Below are 23,788 nucleotides of genomic sequence, written 5' to 3' on the forward strand. Positions count from 1 at the left end.
CTGAACCTTTTGGCCCTTGATTTGCCCATCTGTACTTCAGGGTAACAATTTTAAACTCTATGAAATGACCTTTTGTGGGTTTATTGGGAAATGACCAGACTCAGAAAGGTCATGTGTATTTGTCATTTGGGAAGTCCTCATGGTTTCTCAACAATGTCACCAATGCAGAAAAGCCTCTACGTATGTGTGAACATAAATAACACGAACCTGAATTTATCATATTAATATAATGTCACTTGTGTGGGTGCCAGCATTAATTATTGTAAAGAATTCTGTGAGAGGTTTGGCCAAGAAAGAGAAAAGAACAAAAAATAAAATGTTCCTCATCTCCTCAAGATGTTCTGAAGCCTTGTGGAGGATCCAAAGAGAGTATCTCCAAGTCCCCTCCCTGAACCCCTTGGCATGCCACCTCTCTGATTGGTGGCTATGAAAACATAGATCATAATTAAGGACCTGTGTCAGCAGGCTTTGGGGTTGTGTCAATGGCATCAGTTAGAGATGCTTCTGAGATCATTCAGAATTCATTACATGCATTTGACAAGCAGGTGACCTCTTTCTGAGCTTCATTTGACCTGCTTGAAGGGGCAATGCCAACTCCATAGACTTGTGGGAATACAAAAACCCTTTAAAGTGAAAAAAAAATCTGTTGTAACGGGCAATAAAGGTTTTTTTTTTTACAGTTTGATAGCTGTAACATGCTACTATTATCTCAATTGCTTTTACCACAGCCACCACATGGCAGGAATCCACAAACAGGACAACAGTTCACACTGGTAACAATCCTTGTGTAGTAGCATACAACAGGCATGACGGTATTTATTATGTGTAAAATGCAATAATGTCATGTGGGCACAGGTCACTCAGCTGCCAGGCACCTCTGCCTTGAGACTTTGCCACCTACTGGTTATTACACACTACAGCATCTCAAGTCTGCAGTTCACACCTTCCCAAATTGGCAATGCCTAAATAGACTGCTGGACCTTTAGCCTGTGTCTGACCAGTAGGTTTCGTTTGTTTTGCATAACTCAGATAACTAATGTAATTTGGATTATGTTGAAACTCTGTTTTGTACCTGTACTGACCATCTATCTCTACTCTGCTTCTGCTTGTTAAGACCATCTTCCTGTGGATTGTGGACTTTGCTCATTGTATCACTTCAGTGTGTGCTGACTCCCCCTGGTAACAAACTGTGTTCACAAAACTCTGCAACACTACCCAGACTCCTACAGATCACTGCTGAAGCTAAATTCCACCAGGTCACCTTGCTAAAATGGATGTTCTTGGATCTGTCAATCTTCCTACAAGGTTGGCCAACTCTGTGCCATTACTTACCGTGACCCGGTCAGCCACAGAAATATCTAAGGCACCCTACACCTAAACCCCATGCAACATGGTCCTAAAGGGGCACTCTGACTAAAACCCTTCTAATAAACCTGTTTGTAAAATTATTTTTAGTTCTACCATGTTCTACAGCTGCCTGAAACATGAAACTGTTAGAATTCATTTATTTTAGTCTTACATAAACCCAGAAGGATTAAAGATAATCTTTAGTTTTCTATTAAAACCTTAAAGTTTTTTTTTTTTAAAAAAGAGTCTGTTTGACCATGCTGGAATCTGTAGTTCCCCAGGTGCTGGAGAGCTTTGGTCCATGTAAGACTATTTCATATAGAAAGTTATTTCTGTCTCATTAAGTGGTTTCCTATTGCCTCTGAGCTATAGGTCTCAGGTGGGGGGGATGAAGGCTTGTTTGTGAACTTTGTGGTAAAGCTGCGCCGCTCACTTTCTCAGGGTGGAAAGACCGCTTGTTCTCCATCATCATTCTGATGTCACCGGTCTTCAGAGACTTCCGTGAACCCCCCAACACCTCAGACATGAAAACGTTTGCAGAGTCTGGAGGAAGCTCAGAAAGAGAGAAGTGCAGACAGGACTAATGATTGTGTGCGCACTGCTCTGTGTGCTGGGGGTTCTGCTCAAAGGAGAAGGTAAGTCCATACTTCTGGATACAATACCCTTAACATAGTATTACTAGTGTGCCAGAGAGATCCTGATCCCCCAGGGTAGGCATTGCCTTACCTATCCCAGAGTGTGAGTCATTCAACATTGTACCTACAAGTATAGGAAAGTCAAGTGTAGTCCTTTGTTTCCTTATCAGATATTATAGGCAAGGGATCGAAACAAAGGGCCAGTTTACTGTCCTTCAGATTTTAGGGGGGGTCGGACATTGGTGTCAGTGGGAGGAATAGTGCCTAATCATTGGTAGTGGGAGGAATACTACCCTATCATTGGTGTCAGTGGAAGAAATAGTGCCCCATTATTGGGGTCAGTGGAAGGAATAGTGCCCTATCATTGGTGTCAGTTGGGGAAATAGTACCCCATCATTGGTGTCAGTGGGAGGAGTAGTGCCCCATCGCTGATGTCTGTAGGAGGAATAATGCCCCATCATTGGTAGTGGGAGGAATACTACCCTATCATTGGTGTCAGTGGAAGAAATAGTGCCCCATTATTGGGGTCAGTGGAAGGAATAGTGCCCTTTCATTGGTGTCAGTTGGAGAAATAGCACCCCATCATTGGTGTCAGTGGGAGGAGTAGTGCCCCATCGTTGGTGTCAGTGGGAGGAATAGTGCCCCATCGCTGATGTCTGTAGGAGGAATAATGCCCCATCATTGGTAGTAGGAGGAATAGTATCCAATCATTGGTGTCAATAGGGAGAAACGTGCCCTGTAATTGGTGTCAGTGGGAGGAATAGTACCCCAAAATTGGTGACAGTGGGAGGAATAGAGCCCCATAATTGGTGTCAGTGGCAGGAATAGTGCCCCATCGTTGATGTCTGTAGGAGGAATAATGCCCCATCATTGGTAGTAGGAGGAATAGTATCCAATCATTGGTGTCAATAGGGAGAAACGTGCCCCGTAATTGGTGTCAGTGGGAGGAATAGTATCCCAAAATTGGTGTCAGTGGGAGGAATAGTGCCGTATCGTTGGTGTCAGTGGGAGAAATAATGCCCAGTCGTTGGTGATAGTGGGAGGAATTGCACCCCATAATTGGTGTCAGTGGGAGGAAAAGTGCCCCATCGTTGGTGTCACTGGGAGGAATAGTTCCCCATAATTGGTGTCACTGGGAGGAATAGTGTCTTGTATCAATGAAAATAACAGTGCCCCAAGGGCCAGATAAAAGCAAGCAAAAGGCTGCAGTTTGGAGACCCCTGGTATAGGCTAAAATGGTGCCAGTGGCTTGAATCTATTACTTGCCACATTGGAAAACTTGAAGCTGTTCATCTTTGGCACATGGAGCTGAAGATGAAGTTTTAAGGGGTTAACTAGGGGGCTTATTCATTAGGCAGTAAATGTGATTTCAACAAACATTCATTGGTGATGAATCAGTCACTGTCATTTAAAACATTGTGCACCTAGAAGATTCACCAGCAGTGAATTTTGGTGAATGCCAGGTTCAATGCTTTATAAATATGACCTTAGGGATTGTTCAAACCAGGTGTTTGATCAACGCAGGCTCCACCCAAGAACATGGAAAGGACAATTGTTCTCTATGTGTCCTGTTCACACCATACAAGTGTGTTGCTGTTTTGCATAAAACTGCAGCAGGTCTACTTTTCATGTAATGCAAAACAATGCGGTAAAACACACATATGTGTGTCGCAATGCACTGTTGTGCATACGGGTAAATATAGTGTTTTTTGGTTATTTTTAAAAACGTTACTTAAAATATTAAACCCCCACAAGACTTTGAAACAACGCATTGCAGCATGCATGTAAAACACAAACCCGCTCATGCGTGCTACGTGCACTATAACACACATCCACTGTGTGAAAAGGCCCTTAGTGTTAGGGGTTCGGTTAGAACTAAGGGTTCATTTAAGGTTAAGGTAAAGTCGGCCATAGATGGTATGAATCTCGCCAGTTCAGGAGAGGCCAGCCGAGATTCGAACCATGTATGGGCAGGTTGAATGTATCGGTCGATGAACTTGGGTACAATCAGTCTGTCAGATTTTACATGCGATTATTGCTAGCGGTTGTTATAGCTGCTAGCAGTAATCATTGTGTTCTCCCGGCGGGTATGGCTTCACAATGTCTTTGCAGGACGGATTCCCCCATCAACACTGACTGTGTGGTTGCTGGAAAGAAAATCGCTCTGTCTATGGCCGGCCTTAGAAGTTGTGGATTACGTTAGGGATTAAGGAGCGTAGAGTTTTAGGCTAAAGTGACACTAAACTCCGATTTAAAAAATCTATTAACCATACCGGGCCCATTCTGGCATTAAAATTACTCAGAACCTCCAAACATTATATATATTTTTTAGCAGAGACTCTAGGGAATAAAATGGCGGTCATGGCAATTTTTTTATGTCACACGGTATTTGTGCAGCAATTTTTTTAAACGCAATTTTTTTTGGTAGAAAGGCATTTTCATGAATTAAAACAACAAAACACAATATGTACCCCAATTATTTTGTATAATGTAAAAGATGATGTTACACCAAGTAAATAGATACCAAACGTGTCATGCTTTAAAATTACGTACACTCGTGGAATGGCATCAAACTTCTGTATTTAAGCTCCGTAGGCAACGCTTTAAAAATGTTTACAGGTTACTAGTTTAGACTTACAGAGGAGGTCTAGTGCTAGAATTATTGCTCTTGCTCTAATGTTCGCGCTGATACCTCACATGTGTGGTTTGAACGCCGTTTACATATGTGGGCACGACCTACGTACGCGTTTGCTTCTGCACGCACGAGGGGGGGGGGGGGGCGCTTTACGTTTTTTCTTTTTAATTGTTTATTTTATTTTTATTTATTTATTTTTACTTTTTTTTTTTTTTTTGTATCACTTTTATTTATTTTACAAGGAATGTAAACATCCCTTGTAATAGGAATAGGGCATGACAGGTCCTCTATACAGAGAGATCTGGGGTCTATAAGTGGAAATCCTGAAAAAAAAAAAAAAAAATTGATCTCAGGCTTTCCAGAAAAAAAAAAAAAAACAGGCAGTGTGTACATCTGCCGGCACCGGAAGTGACATCATGACATCGCCTTCAGCCTCCAAGGGTCAAAGAGATGGTTGGGGATTATCTGGTCCACGGTCAGCTCTATGGTAAACCGCTGCCGCTGGCAGATTCATTCTCTGGCCACCTGATCGCACGGGCAAGCTGGGAGAAGCACCGGAGGGCGGTGGGGACATTCCCTCCTACCGCCTGTAAAAGTAACCAAGCGGCTAAACAGCTGCTATGATGGCTTTTATTTTTCAGGGAATCGCCTGCTGAAAAAAAGATGTCTGAATGATGTCTGCAGCTGCAGGCATCATTGAGATATCTCCACTCAACATATGACGTCCTACGGGTGGGAAGTGAATTCTTAAAGAGATTGTAAACGATCACCTTGTAAAACAACACATTCAGTTTAAAATTGAAATGAAAGACAAAATATTTTTGTACAGATAAAAAAAAAGATATATATATATATATATATATATATATATATATATATATATATATATATATATATATATATATATACCTTTTTTTAAGTGATCACATTCCCTCTGTTCTCAGCTGCATACTGTAAGAGCTGGGGGAGGAGAAGTAACAGCACACTGAGCTTCCCAGTGGAAGGCTGTGGAAGGGGGGGGGGATTCAGGACAAGTCTGATCATTGGAGAAGAGTACACGGAGCTCCCAGCATAGCTAAAGAATTGAAAATGGTGTGTTAATGATTAGTGTGGTCAGTTTTTAACAGGAAAGCAGAAGGACTAGCAGGAAGACCAGGGATTTCACACAGAGGAAGCAAAACAAAGAGAACAGGATATTTTCCCATACAAGTATATGATACAGCAGGTGCATGATTTTCTTGCTTTCAGCCACCTCCAATTTTTATATGCTGTGATCCAACTTCCTATCAGAGGGTGGCTACGTTCGTTCTCCATGGTCCCACTGTATGTAGGAACATAGCCACCCTCTCTTGCTCAGTCCTGAGATGGAGTAGGGACTATGGGATGTGTAGTGTTCAGGGAGCACTGTACATTACCACTAACATACACTGCACATTGCAAGCAAACAGAAGTAAGGGGGGAAAGGAGAGGTTCCAGGAGCTCACAAGGAGACAGAGGAACACAGTAAGAAACAATTTCATGTATATGGATTATTTTTGGAGAATAAGGATATTATTTAGTGTCACTTTAATTTAAGTGCAAGGGAGAGTTAAATATATCTTACCACAGGAAACATTATATATTGCATCTTTTCAGTGCTTTCTCTTTATTTTTATCTGGTCATCCCGTCAGTAGCGCACTTCCTGTCCTGGGGGGGGGGGGGGGCAATGTTCATTTATAGTGCATCCGGAAAGTATTCACAGCGCTTCACTTTTTCCACATTTTATGTTACAGCTTTATTCCAAAATGGAAATAAATTCATTATTTTCCTGAAAATTCTACAAACAATCCCCCATAATTATAATGTGAAAGAAATTTGTTTGAAATCTTTGCAAATTTATTAAAAATAAAAAACGGGGAAAAAAATCCCATGTACGTACAGTAAGTATTTACAGTCTTTGCTCAAAACTTATTGATACAATACATTTTCATCATGGTCTGAGAGTCCTTCAGGTCAGTGCCATCTTAAGAGCATTAAAGGGCCCCGGGCAATGCAGTACACTGGGGCCCTTCCTATACAATCACCCACGAGAATAAAAATGCAAATTATCGATAGGACGATATTTATTGGTACAGCAGTGCAAGGCTGAAAACAGTTCAGCGGCTGGGTCCGGTGAACACACACACGGATGGGAGTCAGACTCAACTGTCCTGTATGTGCTTGTTCCCGTGGAGGCGGACAGGCATTCCTGCAGTTGTGGGCTCCCCCTCCATGGCACAAGTGGCCTAACAGCAGCACAGGGCAGACAGGCGATTGCCACCTGCTAAGTTTGGGGACGGGAAGCACACAGGAATCGGGACTAATGCTTGGCTGGGGCTGGGCAGGTGGGGCCCCCCGAGCAAGTGGGGCCCCCGGGCAACTGCCCAGCATGCCCATTCGGTAAGATGGCCCTGCTTCAGGTGCCTTTTTGGCAAACTCCAGGTCATGTGCCTTTTACTGAGGAGTGGCTTCCATCTGGCCACTCTACAATACAGGCCTGATTGGTGGAGCTCTGCAGAGATGGGTGTTCTTCTGGAAGGTTCTCCTCTCTCCACAGAGAAACGCTGGAGATCTGTCAGATTCTTGGTCACCTCCCTGACTAAGGCCCTTCTCCCCCGATCGCTCAGTTTAGCCAGGCGGCCCGCTCTAGGAAGAGTCCAGAGGATTCCAAACTTCTTCCATTTATGGATGATGGAGGCCACTGTACTCATTGGGACCTTCAATGCTGCAGAAATGTTTCTGCACCCTTCCCCAGGTCTGTGCCTCCATACAATCCTGTCTTAGAGTTCTACAGACAATTCCTTGGACTTCATGGCTGGGTTTGTGCTCTGACATGCACTGTTAACTGTGGGACCTTATATAGACAGGTGTGTGCCTTTCCAAATCATGTCCAATCACAGGAGGACTCCAATCAAGTTGTAGAAACATCTCAAGAATGATCAGTGGAAACGGTATACACCTGAGCTCAATTTTGAGTGTCACGGTGTAAAAACGTATGTACATGTGATTTTTTTTCGTTATTTATTTTAAATAAATTTGCAAAGATTTCAAATAAACCTCTTTCATGTTGTCCTTATGGGGTATTGTTTGTAGAATTTTGAGGGAAAATATTGAATTTAATCTATTTTGGAATTAGGCTGTAACATAAAATGTGGGAAAAGTAAAGAGCTGTGAATACTTTCTGGCGCACTGTAGGCTGGCCATACATTCTACAATTTTCTTATTCAATTTTCTTTAGTTTCAGCTTCAACTATGTGGTACAAGGGCCTGCCTGACTGCATACAAATTGAGAGTGTTTAGGTCTGACCTCATATTATGTGGTTTTCAAAAATCTAAAGGAAAATTGTACAACAAAAATTGTCTAATGTATGGCCAGCTTTACTCTACAATAGCAATAGAAGCGCAGTATAGTCAACTTAGAACTGGACTACAAGACACCTCCCCCTCTCCACACCTCCATACATGGGGAAGAGGCTCTGTAGCCCTCAGAGATAGTGGGAGATAAGAGTTCAGCACAGACTGAGAGCACAGAAAGTTATCATCTCACTGGATTTCTGGAAGGATCAGCAGGTATATTTTACACTTCTAAAACAGATATAACAATGCTTTCATCTGTATTTTTACCAGACCTAAGGGGTCCATATACGAGAAGTTGGCTGTTAGAGTTGATTCTTTAGGCTTTTGATGTGCAGCATTTCCTGTACAGAGGTGCTAGAACCTAACTCACCACAAACTTTTCTTGCAGCAAAAGTTCTCTACTCCCGTGTGTCTGTGGAGGAAGGAAGGACCCTCACTCTTAGATGTGCGTTTCGGGGAAGTGACAGCTCTGCCATGCAATGGCTCACACCAAGGGGATATGTCATCTTCTTCAACAGTGAGAAAGGTGAGTGCGGAGCCCTTCTTTAATAGTCATCATTATTTTCCTGGGATGAAGAATGGATGGACAGGTTGGGTGAATGGTGACTCAGAGGTTCACACTATTGCGATGCGGGAACCGGTGCGATTCTAGTGCATCGCACCTCCCTCACAGGCAGTTCACACTGCCCTCTGCGAACCGCTGCGGGTGTCAATATAAAGTTAATGACACTCCCAGGTCAGTTCGCAAATTGCAGTGCAAACTGTGAATTCGGACAGGAATCGGATCACATTTGTGTGAACACCCATATGATCCAATTCCAGTGTGGGGAAAAAAAGGCTCCTGCAGCATTTTCGTGTGAATGTAATGCGAGTTAATGTATGGCTGAATTTGCATCGCATTGCACAGACATTGCATGTGATCTGCACAGCAAGGGTCGGATCATTGACCTGCTGTGTGTACAACCCTCTGGGACCATCTACTAGTCTGTCCGATAAAGTATCCAAGTGTAGGCAGCAGCCAATCACAGAGGCTCCTTCATCCCTGATGACTTTGCTACAGTGATTATTCATTGTAGCTGCTGGGGCCTTCTCACACTGGAAGCTCTGGGGGGGGGGGGGGCTTTAAAAATAGGCGGCTGCAGGGCCGCTGTTAGAAATCATGGGGCCCTAAACAGCCCTCCTGATTGCCCCCCCCCCTCCCCAGGGGTTAGCAGAAAAGCAACATTGACTTTATCTGCCTACACCTCAGAAATTGAAGTAAGTCCCTCCTCTGCTCCCACCTCCTGATGTGGCCCAGGGAAATGTAATTTAAGCCTTGGTCAGCAAGTGGGGGTGTGGACTAGTCAAATCCATTTATTCATTTAGGCAGAAATGAACTAAAAAGCTGCCCTGGGCCCCCCTGTTTAGATGATGGGGACTGGGCCCAGTACAACAGGACTGGTTGTACTGACTTATCAGCGCCCCTGGGCGGCCGAGCTGTAGTTTTACTGCCCACCTCCCCCCCACCCGGCCACCAACTGGAATTCTAACATTATGCCGAGGTCACAAGGATTTACATTACATCGATTTTACCGGCTGCAGGGTTTTGTCAGGCGCAGTGGCACCCCATCCATTGGGGGCGCAGGAGCGCCGCCCCCCCCTATCCATGTGTCTGGCCCCCTAATCTACATGCAGGGCGCCGGACGCATGGATTCCAATGGGGGATTTTTTATTTTTTTTGGAAGCACATGATTCGAATCGGAGGCTCTAATAGGCTTCAAAAAAGGGCGGGCACAGAGCACTGCACCCTGAGCCCACCCAGTTGTGTGACAATAGCAAATGAATGGCCTCCTCCTCCTGAGACCCATTTCCCGATTGGCCGAAAAGAAAAAGCCATGCCATTGGCCAAGGAGGAGGAGGAGGGAGGAGACGCAGGAGACTGAGGAGAAGCAACTGCCACCGCTGCTACCTGCCTGCCCTCAACAACATGTTCAGGATGAGTGAGCCGGCGACCAGGGGGGGGGGGTATGGTGTATGGGCTGGGCTGGGCTGGTCTGGTCCGGGGGGGGTATGGTGTATGGGCTGGTCTGGTCCGGGAGGGGGGGGGTATGGTGTATGGGCTGGGCTGGGCTGGTCTTGTCCAGGGGGGGGGGTATGGTGTATGGGCTGGTCTGGTCCGGGAGGGGGGGGTATGGTGTATGGGCTGGGCTGGGCTGGTCTTGTCCGGGGGGGGGGTATGGTGTATGGGCTGGTCTGGTCCGGGAGGGGGGGGTATGGTGTATGGGCTGGGCTGGTCTGGTCCGGGGGGGGTATGGTGTATGGGCTGGTCTGGTCCGGGAGGGGGGGGGTATGGTGTATGGGCTGGGCTGGGCTGGTCTTGTCCGGGGGGGGGGGGGGTATGGTGTATGGGCTGGTCTGGTCCGGGAGGGGGGGTATGGTGTATGGGCTGGGCTGGGCTGGCCCTGGGGGGGGGTTGTATGGTGTATGGGCTGGTCTGGTCCGGGAGGGGGGGGGTATGGTGTGGTCTGCCGCCCCCCCCCCCCCCCTGGCCCATGGAGCACCAGCCACCACTGGTCAGGCGGTCAGTATTGCCCATTATGATCAATAGTGCCGCCTTGCTACAGCAGGCCAAACATTTTGCTCTCAGGTGCAGTGCGTTCCCACAATCTAAAATTGTCAGCAAAAAAAAACATCTAAAGGCAGCAGTAGCAGCTTGTCAACCACTGCTATGCCACCCTCTGAAAAGACACCTGTGGAATTGTTTTCAGAGGGCAGTAAGAATTACACCAGCGTGAAAAATCCCTTGCATAGATAGGACTCCTTACTGCAGATTTTGCTGAAGCAAACCTATAACTTCCCTTTGTTAATCCTAAATTACTCATTCCTCTCCTCCTCTATATATTGTTAGTTTTTTTTTTTTACCTTTTTTTATTATTTGTATGCTAATGTTTTTTTATGAACTCAATTGTTTATTTAGAAAAAAAAAAAAAAAAACACAAAATAAAAACTAAAAAAAAAAAAATGTTCATATGTGAATGAATTCAGCATGCCTTGCATCACGAGCATCTATTTGTATGTAATAAACTATGCAAAAAGTAAAATTAAATGTTGTTACTTTGTATCTGTAGTCACACAAAATGTTTTAAAAATACCACCTGTCAAAAACCATTTTCTATTTCCTGTTTTATTTATTTTGTGCTTTATTTTTAAATACTGTTTGTAGGGTTGTGGTGCTATCCAATCGTTGTTTTGCTTTCAAATAGAAATAAAATATTTTTTTACAAAAAACTGATTATTATTATTATTATTATTATTAATAATAATAATAATACAAATTAAAATATATATAACAATGACAAAGTACAGTAAAACCTTGGATTGCGAGCATAATTCGTTCTGGAAACATGCTTGTAATCCAAAGCACTTCTTATATCAAAGCGGATTTCCCCATAAGAAATAATGGAAACTCAGATGATTCGTTCCACAAGTCCTTCAGTTTATAGTTTATATACAAAGATTATAGCAATGTGATAGGTTGTGTAACCATAAAATGTCCATCCACAATATGCAGCCTTCCCAAGGGGATTAGAAGCAAAATCTAGCAGAGCTACAGAATATAAGAGAGAAAAGAGGCGCCTCTAAGTGTAGCAATATGGTTAAATTTAATGAAGGTTCAATATTTAGCAACTCACATGGTTGATGTCCACATAGACCATCTTCTGAACCACTGGCTCTCACTGCCGTCAGTCTGCAATCATGACCGGAAGAATAGCCTGCAGTAGAGTGATCTGAAAGTGAGGCTTTGAATCACTCGTGGAGTGCAGCGGGGAAGGGATAATGAAGATGGCTGTGCACAGAAGATGGTCTATGTGGACAGCTTTACCCCGGATGCCTGCATACTTAGATGTGCCTGTTTTAATCATCAACCATGTGAGTTGCTAAATATTGAACCTTCATTAAATGTAACCATATTGCTACACTTAGAGGCTCCTGTCTTTTTTTTTATACATGACGCTACTTGTATATCAAGACATCGCTTGTATATCAAGTCAAAATTTATTTTAAAAATTTGCTTGTCTTGCAAAGCGCTCTCAAACCAAGTTAAGCCCCGTACACACGTACCGATCGTCGGCGAACGATCGTCCGTCTTTTGTCCAGGGCTGTCGTGTCTGTTGAAAAGTGCAAAAGACAGCACAAGAATTTTGTCCGCCGACTACAGCCGACTGCAGAAGTGATGTCATGTGATGGTTAACTTTCCCTGTGTTTTTCCTTTTCTGAGCATGCCCAGTCTTGCAAATCTGCGGTCTGTCGGCCGAATTCTGTACTGACTGGCAAACAATCAGCCGCTCTGGTGTCGGCATACAAAAATTTTAATGCTTGCATGACAGATTCTTGTCGGCAGAATGTGCGCTGACGGCTGTCGGAGGCATCATACTAACAAGCCTACAATCGGCAGATCGGTCGTCGGCCGATGCTTTTCGGCCGACGATCAGTACGTGTGTACGGGGCTTTACTCTCAAACCAAGGTTTTACTGTATTTGAGAATTCAGTTGAGCCAACCTCTAAATTTTGTCAGAACTGTTTCAGGTGAGGAAGCAGCAGCTATTAATGTTGATTACTATTATTTAGCCTCCATTGACACGTAGTAATCACTTATAGCTGCACTTAGGGTCGGTTCAAACTGAAGCGATTTTAGACATCGATGTCTGTTCAATTCAAATTCAGCCATACAGATTCTTTGGCTGAATTTGCATTACGTTTGGACCAAAAGTTGTGCAGGACCCTTTTTTTGGTCCGCACCAGAATGCATGGGTGTTCACACCTATGCGATTCGATTCCTGTTCGAATTGACAGTTTGCACTGCGATATGCGAACTAATCTGGGGGTGTTATTAACTTTGTATTGACACTTCCAGCAGTTCGTATATAGCAGTGTGAAATTGTGACCTGCCTGCGAGTCAGGTGCGATGCGGGAAGCCGCATTGGATTTGCAGGGTGCCCCCATTGCACCAATGTGAACCGAGCCTCATACAGCATTTTTGCATGCGTATATGCATTTTTTACAGGCATTTTTGCACATGTATGCAAGCTGCTGCTTGGTAGGAGAGTAAAAGAGAACAGTTGTTCTGGCACAAAAAACAAAAACCTGGGAAAATGTGACGTGCTGATTTTTAGGGGCTTCATCTGAAATCTATGAGGTCAAAATAAGCGTGTGTGGGTGAAATGCATTAGGGTGGGGTGGCCGGAAGTTGGGGACATTGTGTGTGTTATAGCTGCTGGGTGATAAATTTTAACACATGTGCCATCAATGGTGTGTGACTCAGTATTTGGTAGCGATGACACCTCCGAAAAATAGGCACATGTATCTTTTTAAGCTTCAAGTGTTAAATGGCTGAATACAGAGATGTGTACAGCCTGTAATGAAAACAATGGGATTCCTATAGCTGAGTGTTGCTGCGCTCAGCAAGTCCCGGTTCACACTATAGCGATGACAGACATCGCATGTGATTCGCACTGCACTGCTCTGCAAATCACATGCAATATCTGTGCGATGCAAATTCAGCCATATACCGTATATATATATATATATTTTTTTTTTTTCTTAGTAATGGCAGCGTTCAGCGACTTAAAGCAGGACTGCGATATTGTGGCAGACAATCGGACACTAACTGACACTTTTTGGGGACCAGTGACACTAATACCATGATCAGTGCTAAAAAATATGCACTGTCACTGTACTAATGACACTGGCAGGGAAGGGGTTAACATCAGGGGCAATTAAAGGGTTTCCTGTGTGCCTAGCCAGTGTTTATGTGAGCTGTGTGAAGTGCTTTTGCTAGAGGAAAACTCCATCCCTTCCCCCCTGTCAGAAGGGCAATCTGCCTCGTTTACATAGGCAGAACGCAGTTCTGTGTCTCTGTCTGATGATTGGAAGAAGCCGCGGTGGACATCAGATACTCGGTACCCGCCAATCGGCTTCTGCTATGTGTAATCACAGCGGCAACAAGCTGGCAGCAGTGGCCCGCATTCACGCTCCCTACCTATAAGTGTAGGATCAGGTATATATACAGAGCTGTCTTTAATGCAGGGCAAAAGGGGCAGCTGCCCCCGGGTCCAGTCATTGTTGTGTGGCCCAAAGCAGCTGCCCCTTGAGCCCGCACTGCCCGCAAATAGTTGATAAGTGGATTCAAGAGGGCCCAAGAGAATGTTTGCCCAGGGTCCAATCAATATTAAAGATGGCCCTGTATATATATATATATATATATATATATCTATGTGATCCGGCGCACAGCTGCCACCCCGTAGCACTACTATAGGGCAGTCGGCAAGTAGTTAAAGTTGCATCTACAGCTCAAACTTTATGTCATTTTGGATATGGTACAGAATGGTTAAAAGAACCCTGGCCAAGTTCTTACAGCTACAAGACTGACGCATTTTGGGGATTTTTCGGGGCTTTGGTAGTGTTGGATTTGTTGGTCATCATGAGTGTTACAGAACATCTCTGGAGCCTTCAGTGGCACAATGGACGCTTGGGAACAATGTTATCATACTAGGACACAGACTGCATCCATCAACCAACAGATTTGACTGACGCCCTGAAGAAGAGGGGGCACCAATCCCCTAAAATGCATTGGTGATAAGGTGAAAACTTCCAATGGGGACACCTGCTACAGTGCCAGCTGTCCAACTTTCTCACTTTGGGGAGATAACTTTTCACTTCTCGCTGCGTCTCCAGGAGAGGACGTGAATGGAAATCTCTGCAATGGGGTCACAGACAGCGACAGAAACACAAAATATAAATTGATGGAGGGTATGACCATTCTCCAGGCTGTACAAAACTGAAAACAAGTTTGAGCTTTGCATACACTTTCACTTTTTCTTTGTTTTTAGTTTTGAAAGACAGAAGATTACAATTGATCAGGTCATCACGGAACAGGCTTGTTATCAGCATATCCAATGTTACCAGGGAAGATGAGGGTGTGTATACGTGTCTACACTACAGCATGCCAGTGAAAGCCAAAGAGGTCAACGTTACAGTGCGGGGTAAGTGATACATACATTGGTCAGAAATAAAACGTGGAGGCAGGGGATTGGTCAGAAATAACATGGAGGCAGGGGATTGGTCATAAATAAGACATGGAGGCAGGGGATTGGTCATAAATAAAACATGGAGGCAGGGGGATTGGTCATGAATAAAACATGGAGGCAGGTGATTGGTCAGAAATAAAAGGTGGAGGAAGGTGATTGGTCAAAAAAAAAAAAAAAAAAAAAAAACATGGAGACTGGGGATTGGTCAGAAATAAAAGGCGGAGGCAGGGGATTGGTCATAAATAAAGCATGGAGTCAGGGGATTGGTCATAAATAAAAGGTGGAGGCAGGTGATTGGTCAAAAAAAAACATGGAGGCAGATGACTGGTCAGAAATAAAACATGGAGGCAGGTGATTGGTCAGAAATAAAAGGTGGAGGCAGGTGATTGGTCAAAAAAAAACATGGAGACTGGGGATTGGTCAGAAATAGAAGGCGGGGGCAAGTGATTGGTCAGAAATGAAAAGTGGAGGCAGGTGTTTGGTCAGAAAAAAAAAGAATCAGGGAATTGGTCAGAAATAAAAGGTGGGTGCAGGTGATTGGTCAGAAATAAAAGGTCGATGCAGGGGATTGGTCAGAAATAAAATATGGAGGCAGGGGATTGGTCAGAAATAAAACATGGAGGCAGATGATTGGTCAGAAATAAAAGGCAGAACCAGGTGATTGGTAAGTAATAAAACATGGAGGCAGGGGAGTGGTCACAAATAAAATGTGGAGGCAAATGATTGGTCAAGAATAAAACCTGGAGGCAGGTGATATAAATTTCACTGTGTAGATTCTAACAAGCAACATAAGCAGATGTATATATAAATCAAGGAATATATTTAAATTTGGTTAAATTTGGTTTCCAGAGTTTAGCTTTAATTTTTTTTTTCCACTTTCTATTTGTCTGTTTAAGTGACCCTGTACACATCATGGTATATGTTCAGTTTGTCCAGCAACAGTTATCCCTTAAATGTATTAATTGTAAATGTTTTTTGATCTGATTGGATTAGAATTTAGCTTTAGGGCTGGTTCACACCACAAAAATGTACTCCAGGTCTATTCCGGATGTGTTTCTGCATGCGCATTTTTAAAGCGTCTCTGATGCGTTTCTGAATGCTTATTTCCTTCTTTTTCCTGTTTTTTTTTTTTTCACTGTACTGGGGGTTTGGTGCATCTTTGATGCATTCCAGTGCATTCTGGTGCCTTTTTTATGTGTTTTACCGCGTTCCAGTACAGTCCAGTGCAGGAAAAATGCAGCATGTGCTACTTTTTTTTTCTGGAACGCCCTGGAACTGACCACACTGGTGTGAACTATACTATTGGAGACTATATAACCTACTTTCCATGCGTTTTTGATGCAGAAAAAAAATGCACTGGACTGTATGTGGTGTGATCTGGCCCATATAAAAAAATAAATAAATAAAAATACCCACAACAAGCACGTTAGGGACTTATTGGAAAAGGTTTATCACATACCACACACACTACAAAAATCCAGCAAAACAGGTCAAAAACACATCCTGTCTCACAGCCTTTTTTGTAAAGAATCCCAAAACACATTTTGTTTTTAGGGTCAGTAATATTTCACTGCAAATGTGGCTGGAAATCCACATGTTATGATAAAGACTTTCCCAATCCTTAAGTTCCCCTCTGCATGTAACAGACACAGCGTGACAAAAGTGTGGCTTATTACTGTACGATGGGCCAATAAAGACTAAAAGTGAAACCTACAACATAGAGAAGAAGCCCCGACATTTAGAAAGAACCGCAAAGAGAAGAAAATACAGGAAACATTGCAGAAGCCGCACACAGAGGAGCTTAACCCTTCCAGTTCTCATCTCACTCAGACCCCATGTACACCTATGGATGCATATTGTAGCGTGTTGCACACATGCACTGTGTATGTGTTTTTGGGGTGCGTCCATTCATAGCACATGATCCTAAACACATTGCAATGCATACACCAGTAAACTTCTGCACTGTGTAGAAAAAAAAAAGATCATGTACATTTTTTGGCACAAAGGCGCACATTAACCACTTAAGCCCCGGAAGATTTTACCCCCTTCCTGACCAGGGGGTATTTTGCGATTCGGCACTGCGTGATTTTAACGGACAATTGCGCGGTCGTGCGATGCTGTACCTAAACGAATTTGACGTCCTTTTTTTCCCACAAACAGAGCTTTCTTTTGGTGGTATTTGATCACCTGTGCGATTTTTTGATCATGCACTATAAACAAAAAAAGAGCGTCAATTTTGCAAAAATAACAATATTTTTCACATTTTTTATATGAAATTCCCCAAAAAAAAATGTAAAAATCAAAATTTTTTAACATTTTCGGCCAATTTTTTTATGCTACATATGTTTGGTAAAAAAAAATTGCAAAAAGCGTATTTTGATTGGTTTGCGCAAAAGTTATCGCGTTTACTAACAAAGGGAAAGATTTTTGTCATTTTTGTTGTTTTTTTTTTTAACGCGTAATGGCGGCAATCTGCATTTTTTTTTTTTGCGGTACTGTGACATTGCGGCGGACAGATCGGACCCTTGACTGACATTTTTGACACTTTTGGGGCTACCAGTAACATTACTGCAGTAATCAGTGCTATACAGATGCACTGTTACTGTAAAATGACACTGGTAGTGAAGGGGTTAACTTTATTTGAGAGGGAGGGGCTGTGTGTGTCCCTAGGGGCGTGATTCTAACTGTGATTGGTTGTGGCTTGAGGCGTAGGAACAATGATCAACGGTCCTACATAGTAGAACCGTATGATCACTGTTCCTACACAGGGGAGAATGACAGAGGCGGCTTGTTTACACTAGCCGCCTTCCTTTCTCCCGCTGTCATGGACATCGGGTCCGCCGCTCACACGCGCAGGGGCCTCCGTTGCGGCGCGCACTCGCTCCCCAGAGCCTCACAGGCTATTGACGTACCGGTACGTCACTTTGCCTGTGAGGGACTGACCGCCGCAGTATATCTACTTGCGGCGGTCGGCAAGTGGTTAAAGGCCCATAGGAAATGGATGGGCACATGCATAAACGCATGTCCTACAATGCTAACCGATGCATCAAGCAGCACATTCCGAAACAGATGTGCATATGTATAGCACAAACGCTCAGAGTTTTGGACAGTTCACTAAAATAATATAAATTCTCCAACTTAATATTATCACAAAAAATACTGAGTGTAAGGACCCATACATGTGTGGGCATTCCAGTAACATGAATGCGTTTTTTTTACTGTACATTACTGCAATACAGGGAAAAGGTCCTTTCACACTGGCTTTCCGATCAGGTCCGCCTGTCAGTTTTTAAGGTGGACCTGATAGGACCCTCCATGCACCTCTAGGAAACAGTGGATGTCAGCGGTGACATGTCCGCTGACACCCGCCGTTATCCAATCCGATCCTGTCCGCCAAATCCAGACATCCCCCCCAGCAAGCAGATTCTGTCAAACAGAGGCGCCCAGGGTGAAAGGGCCCTAACAAGCAAAATATGGGGAGGTCTGTTGCAGTGCCATTCACTTAGGCTCCATATACACCTGAGCGTATAGTTTTCAGGTATTTGGGTGTTTTTCAGGCTTTCTTTTTGGGCATTTTTCAGGGGTTTTTTAAAGCGTTCTTTGCAGGTGTTTGGAGGCAGGCATTGACATCTAACAAAAACGCTTGTAATCTGCCAAAAAAGAAGCTCATTTTTTGAACTTCAGGCCTTTTGCTTCAGGGAATTAAACTCTCATATGTGAACAGGGACTATTGAAATGAATGGGATTTTGCTTGTTGAGCGTTTTGAGACTTCAGAGATGAGCGTTTTACGAGCTGAAAAACGCTCAGGTGTGAACAGGGCCCTAGAATCTATGGTTGTGTGGTGAGAAGTGCCTAGTACAAACAGTCTAACAAGTTGGTGATTTGGTTTACACTCTCTATTGGATAGGAAAGCAATGTGCACCAACACATTTTCAGGGGTGTGGTCTCCCTTCTTCAGGGCTTAGAAGAATTCTGGTGGTTAGGTATAGAATGCACATACTGTAAGGACTGGCATAACAATATGGATGGATGGGTACACAGCATCCCGTGCTGGTGGTATTGACAACCAGCTGTGTTTGTTCACCCCTGAAACACATTGGCTATACATTGCTTTCCTCTCCAATAAAGACTTTTAATCCAATCACCAAATCATTTGTCTGTTTGTACTAGTCGCTCTTCACCACACTATGAGCAACATCCCCGTAGTGATCTCACACAAGGCAAACAACTCACAAGAGGCAAATCTCAACCATTACCCATCCAATGTTGCCAAGCATCTAACAGACCGTTATTTTTCAGATGGCATTAGCTAGCAACTCACTACAATGTACGTGCCAAATGTAAGGAAAAAATGGTTAGGTTAATTTTTTTTTTCTAAGTGTTTGCAGCGTGCCTTAGCATATGGTAACATGTTACACCAATGCATATCAAGAATAGGTCCTAATCATTTTGGTGGAAATTTTAAATGATCCAATGTCTACAATGAAACCTTGTCCTTTTATTGTGTTTGTTTTATGCTTTATGGTGTAAACCCTACCTATGTTGCATCCCCTTTGTCCTTTTTTTTCCCTCTATTGTAACTCTTATTTTGGTTTAAAACAATAAAAACAGATTGAAAGAAAACAGGGTAAAAGTTACACTCAATTACAATAGGTATTGGGACGCCTTCCTTTACATGCACATGAACATTATTGGCATCCCAGTCTTAGTCCGTAGGGTTCAATATTGAGTTGACCCACCCTTTGCAGCTATAACAGCTTCAACTCTTCTGGGAAGGCTGTCCACAAAGTTTAGAAGTGTGTCTATGGGAATAATAACCGTTCTTCCAGAAACGCTTATGTGAGGTCAGGCACTGATGTTCGACGAGAAGGCTGGGCTCGCACTCTCTGCTCTAATTCATCCCAAAGGTGTTGAGGTCAGGACTCTGTGCAGGCCTCCACCTCAAACTTGCTCATCCATGTCTTTATGGACCTTGCTTTGTGCACTGGTTCAAATCATTTGGTGGAGGGGGGATTATGGTGTGGGGTTGTTTTTCAGGGGTTGGGCTTGGCCCTTTAGTTCCAGTAAAGGGAACTCTTAAGGCGTCAGCATACCAAGACATTTTGGACAATTTCATTCTTTCAGCTTTGTGGGAACAGTTTGGGAATGACCCCTTCCTGTTCCAACACGAATGTGCCTTAAGAGTTCCCTTCACTGGAACTAAGGGACCAAGCCCAACCCCTGAAAAACAACCCCACACCATAATCCCCCTATACCAAATGATTTGGACCAGTGCACAAAACCAGGTCCATAAAGACATGGGTGAGCGAATTTGGGGTGGAGGAACATGACTGGCCTGCGCAGAGTCCCGATAGAACACCTTTGGGATGAATAATAGCGCAGAATGTGAGCCAGGCCTTCTCGTCCAACATCAGTGCCGAACCTCACAAATGCGCTTCTGGAAGAATGGTCAAACATTCCCATAGACACTCCTAAGCCTTGTGGACAGCCTTCCCGGAAGAGTTGAAGCTGTTATAGCTGCAAAGGGAGGGCCAACTCAACATTGAACCCTATGGACTAAAACTGGGATGCCATTAAAATGTATGTGTGTGTAAAGGCGTCCCAATACTTTTGACAGTATAGTGTATGTTCAATGTTAATATCCAAATGTGCAAGGAAATAAAAAAAAGAAATGAAACATGTTTGGATGATTGACTTGAACACAGCTTAACATAACTGAGATGACATTAACTTTGCTCAGTGAATAGTCCCCTCTTTAGTAAATTTACCCCAATATATCAGGGTGAATGAGCCCTAATTTATATCCATCTTTTGCAGCTACCCCCTCCCAGCCTGTCATAGAGGTCACTCAGATTCCTGGAAAATCCTCTAAAGATGAAATTGTCCTAAACTGCTCGACCTCCGGCGGCCGGCCCTGCCCCAGGATCACATGGCTAGTGGGTACCACCGAGTTGTCAGGTAGGTCAAAGAGTCCAAATGTTCCTTTACTATGAACACCAAATACTGAAGGACTTGCAAACAGAAGAAAGAGCGCCAAATGATCAATTCCAAAACCCGCATAACCTTAAGGCCTCAGGCACACAGAACGTTTTCTAAACTCTCCTAGAAGCTTTCCTCCTGGCAGCAACATGTTGGTAAAAAAAAGCCTGACGTTTAGAAAGTGTGTAACGCGTTTAGCCGCGTTTCCTTGCATCAAGCTTTTGGGTGTTCATTTCATTGACCAGAATAAATAATTTAATTCTGGATATTGAAATGAATTAATGCTCAAGCGCTAAAATCTCTTAGTGTGAATGTGTGTATACACGCATTAATGCACGTCAAGTGTTTTTTTCTGCCAAAATTCTGCTGGATCTGGACACACTGGCAGTAGGGGGTGGGGTATTGACTTTAAAAGCTTTTGTCACTGAATGCTGCTAAGAGCCTATGTGTGCATGGACATGCAGGGGAGTTTATTGGCAGGAAAATATACACCCTGTAAAAATGTCCAATTCGTGACAGTGATGTCACAACAGTGGCAAACGTGTTTTGGGGGCCCAAATCCTCCTTCATCAGGGCTGAAATTTGAGTGCTGGGCTTCCTAATATATCAAGATCCCCCCCAAAGATTATCTGATTCCTTGAACCAGAGGCTTGCAGAGCTCAATGGCTGTGTGCTGGCAACGTTTAGAAGACCTTAAAATAGTCCATATTAGGAACCCCAGCAATCAAATATCATCTCTGATGAGGGGGAATTTCGGCTTCCAAAACGCACTGGTTCCTGTTGTTGACATTACTGTGAAGAATAAAGAATATCTAGACTTTTGAACTGATGATTTGGCATTCTGTTTTTTCTCAGGTGGGGTGTCCCACTCCTGCAGGAAAATGTCCCCACTTTACATTTTCAAAGCAGCCTAGATCTATTCTACGAATCTAAGGACCATTACCAATTTGTGTTTGAAGAAAGCCAAGCATCAAGTCCAGCGCTTCTGTATTTTTTTTATTGTGTTCTATATAATGAAGGACTGAGGATATTACTAGTGTGTGACTTTCTCATCTGGAGAGAAAGCAGAACAAAAATATAATATATTACAGCACACCATATGTATTGCAGGGCAACAAACAGCAACACACGGGCTGCTTTAATCATTGCACATTAATGTGTGTGTGTGTGCTACTGCAACGCAACCGTGTGAACCAAGCCTTAGATGTGGTGGCTGCATTACATTACCTATTTCAGTCTTTTTTTTTCCTTTTATATTCACACAGTGATCCTGTCAGTAGCAGCACACTTCCTGTCCTTGGGAGACAAGGAGCAGTGTTGTCACCCTAGGACAGTGGTCTCCAAATTGTGGCCCATGGGCCAGATGCGGCCCTTTGCTTGTCTTTATCCAGCCCTTGAGAGTCTATTCCTCCCACTGACACCAATCACGGAGCAAAATTCTTCCTCTGACGTCAATGATGGGTCACTATTCCTCCCACTGATACCAATGATGGGACACTATTCCTCCCACTGATACCAAAGATGGGACACTATTCCTCCCACTGATACCAAAGATGGGACACTATTCCTCCCACTGATACCAAAGATGGGACTCTATTCCTCCCACTGATACCAAAGATGGGACACTATTCCTCCCACTGATACCAAAAATGGGACTCTATTCCTCCTACTGATACCAAAGATGGGGCACTATTCCTCCCACTGATACCAAAGATGGGACACTATTCCTCCTACTGATACCAAAGATGGGACACTATTCCTCCTACTGATACCAAAGATGGGGCACTATTCCTCCCACTGATACCAAAGATGGGACACTATTCCTCCTACTGATACCAAAGATGGGACACTATTCCTCCTACTGATACCAAAGATGGGGCACTATTCCTCCTACTGATACCAAAGATGGGACACTATTCCTCCTACTGATACCAAAGATGGGACACTATTCCTCCTACTGATACCAAAGATGGGGCACTATTCCTCCCACTGATACCAAAGATGGGACACTATTCCTCCTACTGATACCAAAGATGGGACACTATTCCTCCTACTGATACCAAAGATGGGGCACTATTCCTCCTACTGATACCAAAGATGGGACACTATTCCTCCTACTGATACCAAAGATGGGACACTATTCCTCCTACTGATACCAAAGATGGGACACTATTCCTTCCACTGATACCAAAAATGGGACTCTATTCCTCCTACTGATACCAAAGATGGGACACTATTCCTCCTACTGATACCAAAGATGGGACACTATTCCTCCCACTGATACCAAAGATGGGGCACTATTCCTCCTACTGATACCAATGATGAGGGTACCTTTTCTACCACTGATGCCAAAGATGTGGCACTATTCCTCCCACTGATACCAAAGATGGGACACTATTCCTCCCACTGATACCAATGATGAGGGTACCTTTTCTCCCACTGATACCAAAGATGGGACACTATTCCTCCCACTGATACCAATGATGAGGGTACCTTTTCTCCCACTGATGCCAAAGATGTGGCACTATTCCTCCCAGTCCCACTGATACCAATGATAGGGGTACTATTTCTCTCACTGATACTAATAATAAGGCACTATTCCTCCTACTCATACCAAAGATATGGCACTATTCCTCCCACTGATACCAATGAGGGGACACTATCTCTCCCACTGATACCAATGATGGGGGCACTATTACTCCCAATGATAGGGGTACTATTTCTCCCACTGATACTAATGATGGTGGT

The 23,788-nt window shown here is 43.7% G+C and overlaps 1 protein-coding gene across 1 annotated transcript in view; it reads left to right on the plus strand.

Annotated features, from left to right (window-relative positions):
• Nucleotides 1–1,894: 1,894 nt before the first annotated feature.
• The window catches only part of CRTAM (cytotoxic and regulatory T cell molecule), a gene marked incomplete at its 3' end in the record, with an annotated part of 64,500 nt that continues 42,606 nt past the window's right edge, over nt 1,895–23,788 (plus strand). Inside the window, exons 1-4 of the mRNA XM_082273140.1 lie at nt 1,895–1,982; nt 8,382–8,519; nt 14,863–15,015; nt 20,879–21,019. Coding sequence (XP_082129266.1) covers nt 1,931–1,982; nt 8,382–8,519; nt 14,863–15,015; nt 20,879–21,019 — 484 coding nt within the window. The 5' untranslated portion in view covers nt 1,895–1,930. The remainder of the gene's footprint in view (nt 1,983–8,381; nt 8,520–14,862; nt 15,016–20,878; nt 21,020–23,788) is intronic.

This window comes from Pelophylax lessonae (genome assembly GCF_965119305.1).
Source record: "Pelophylax lessonae genome assembly, chromosome: 12".
Lineage (NCBI taxonomy): Eukaryota > Metazoa > Chordata > Amphibia > Anura > Ranidae > Pelophylax > Pelophylax lessonae.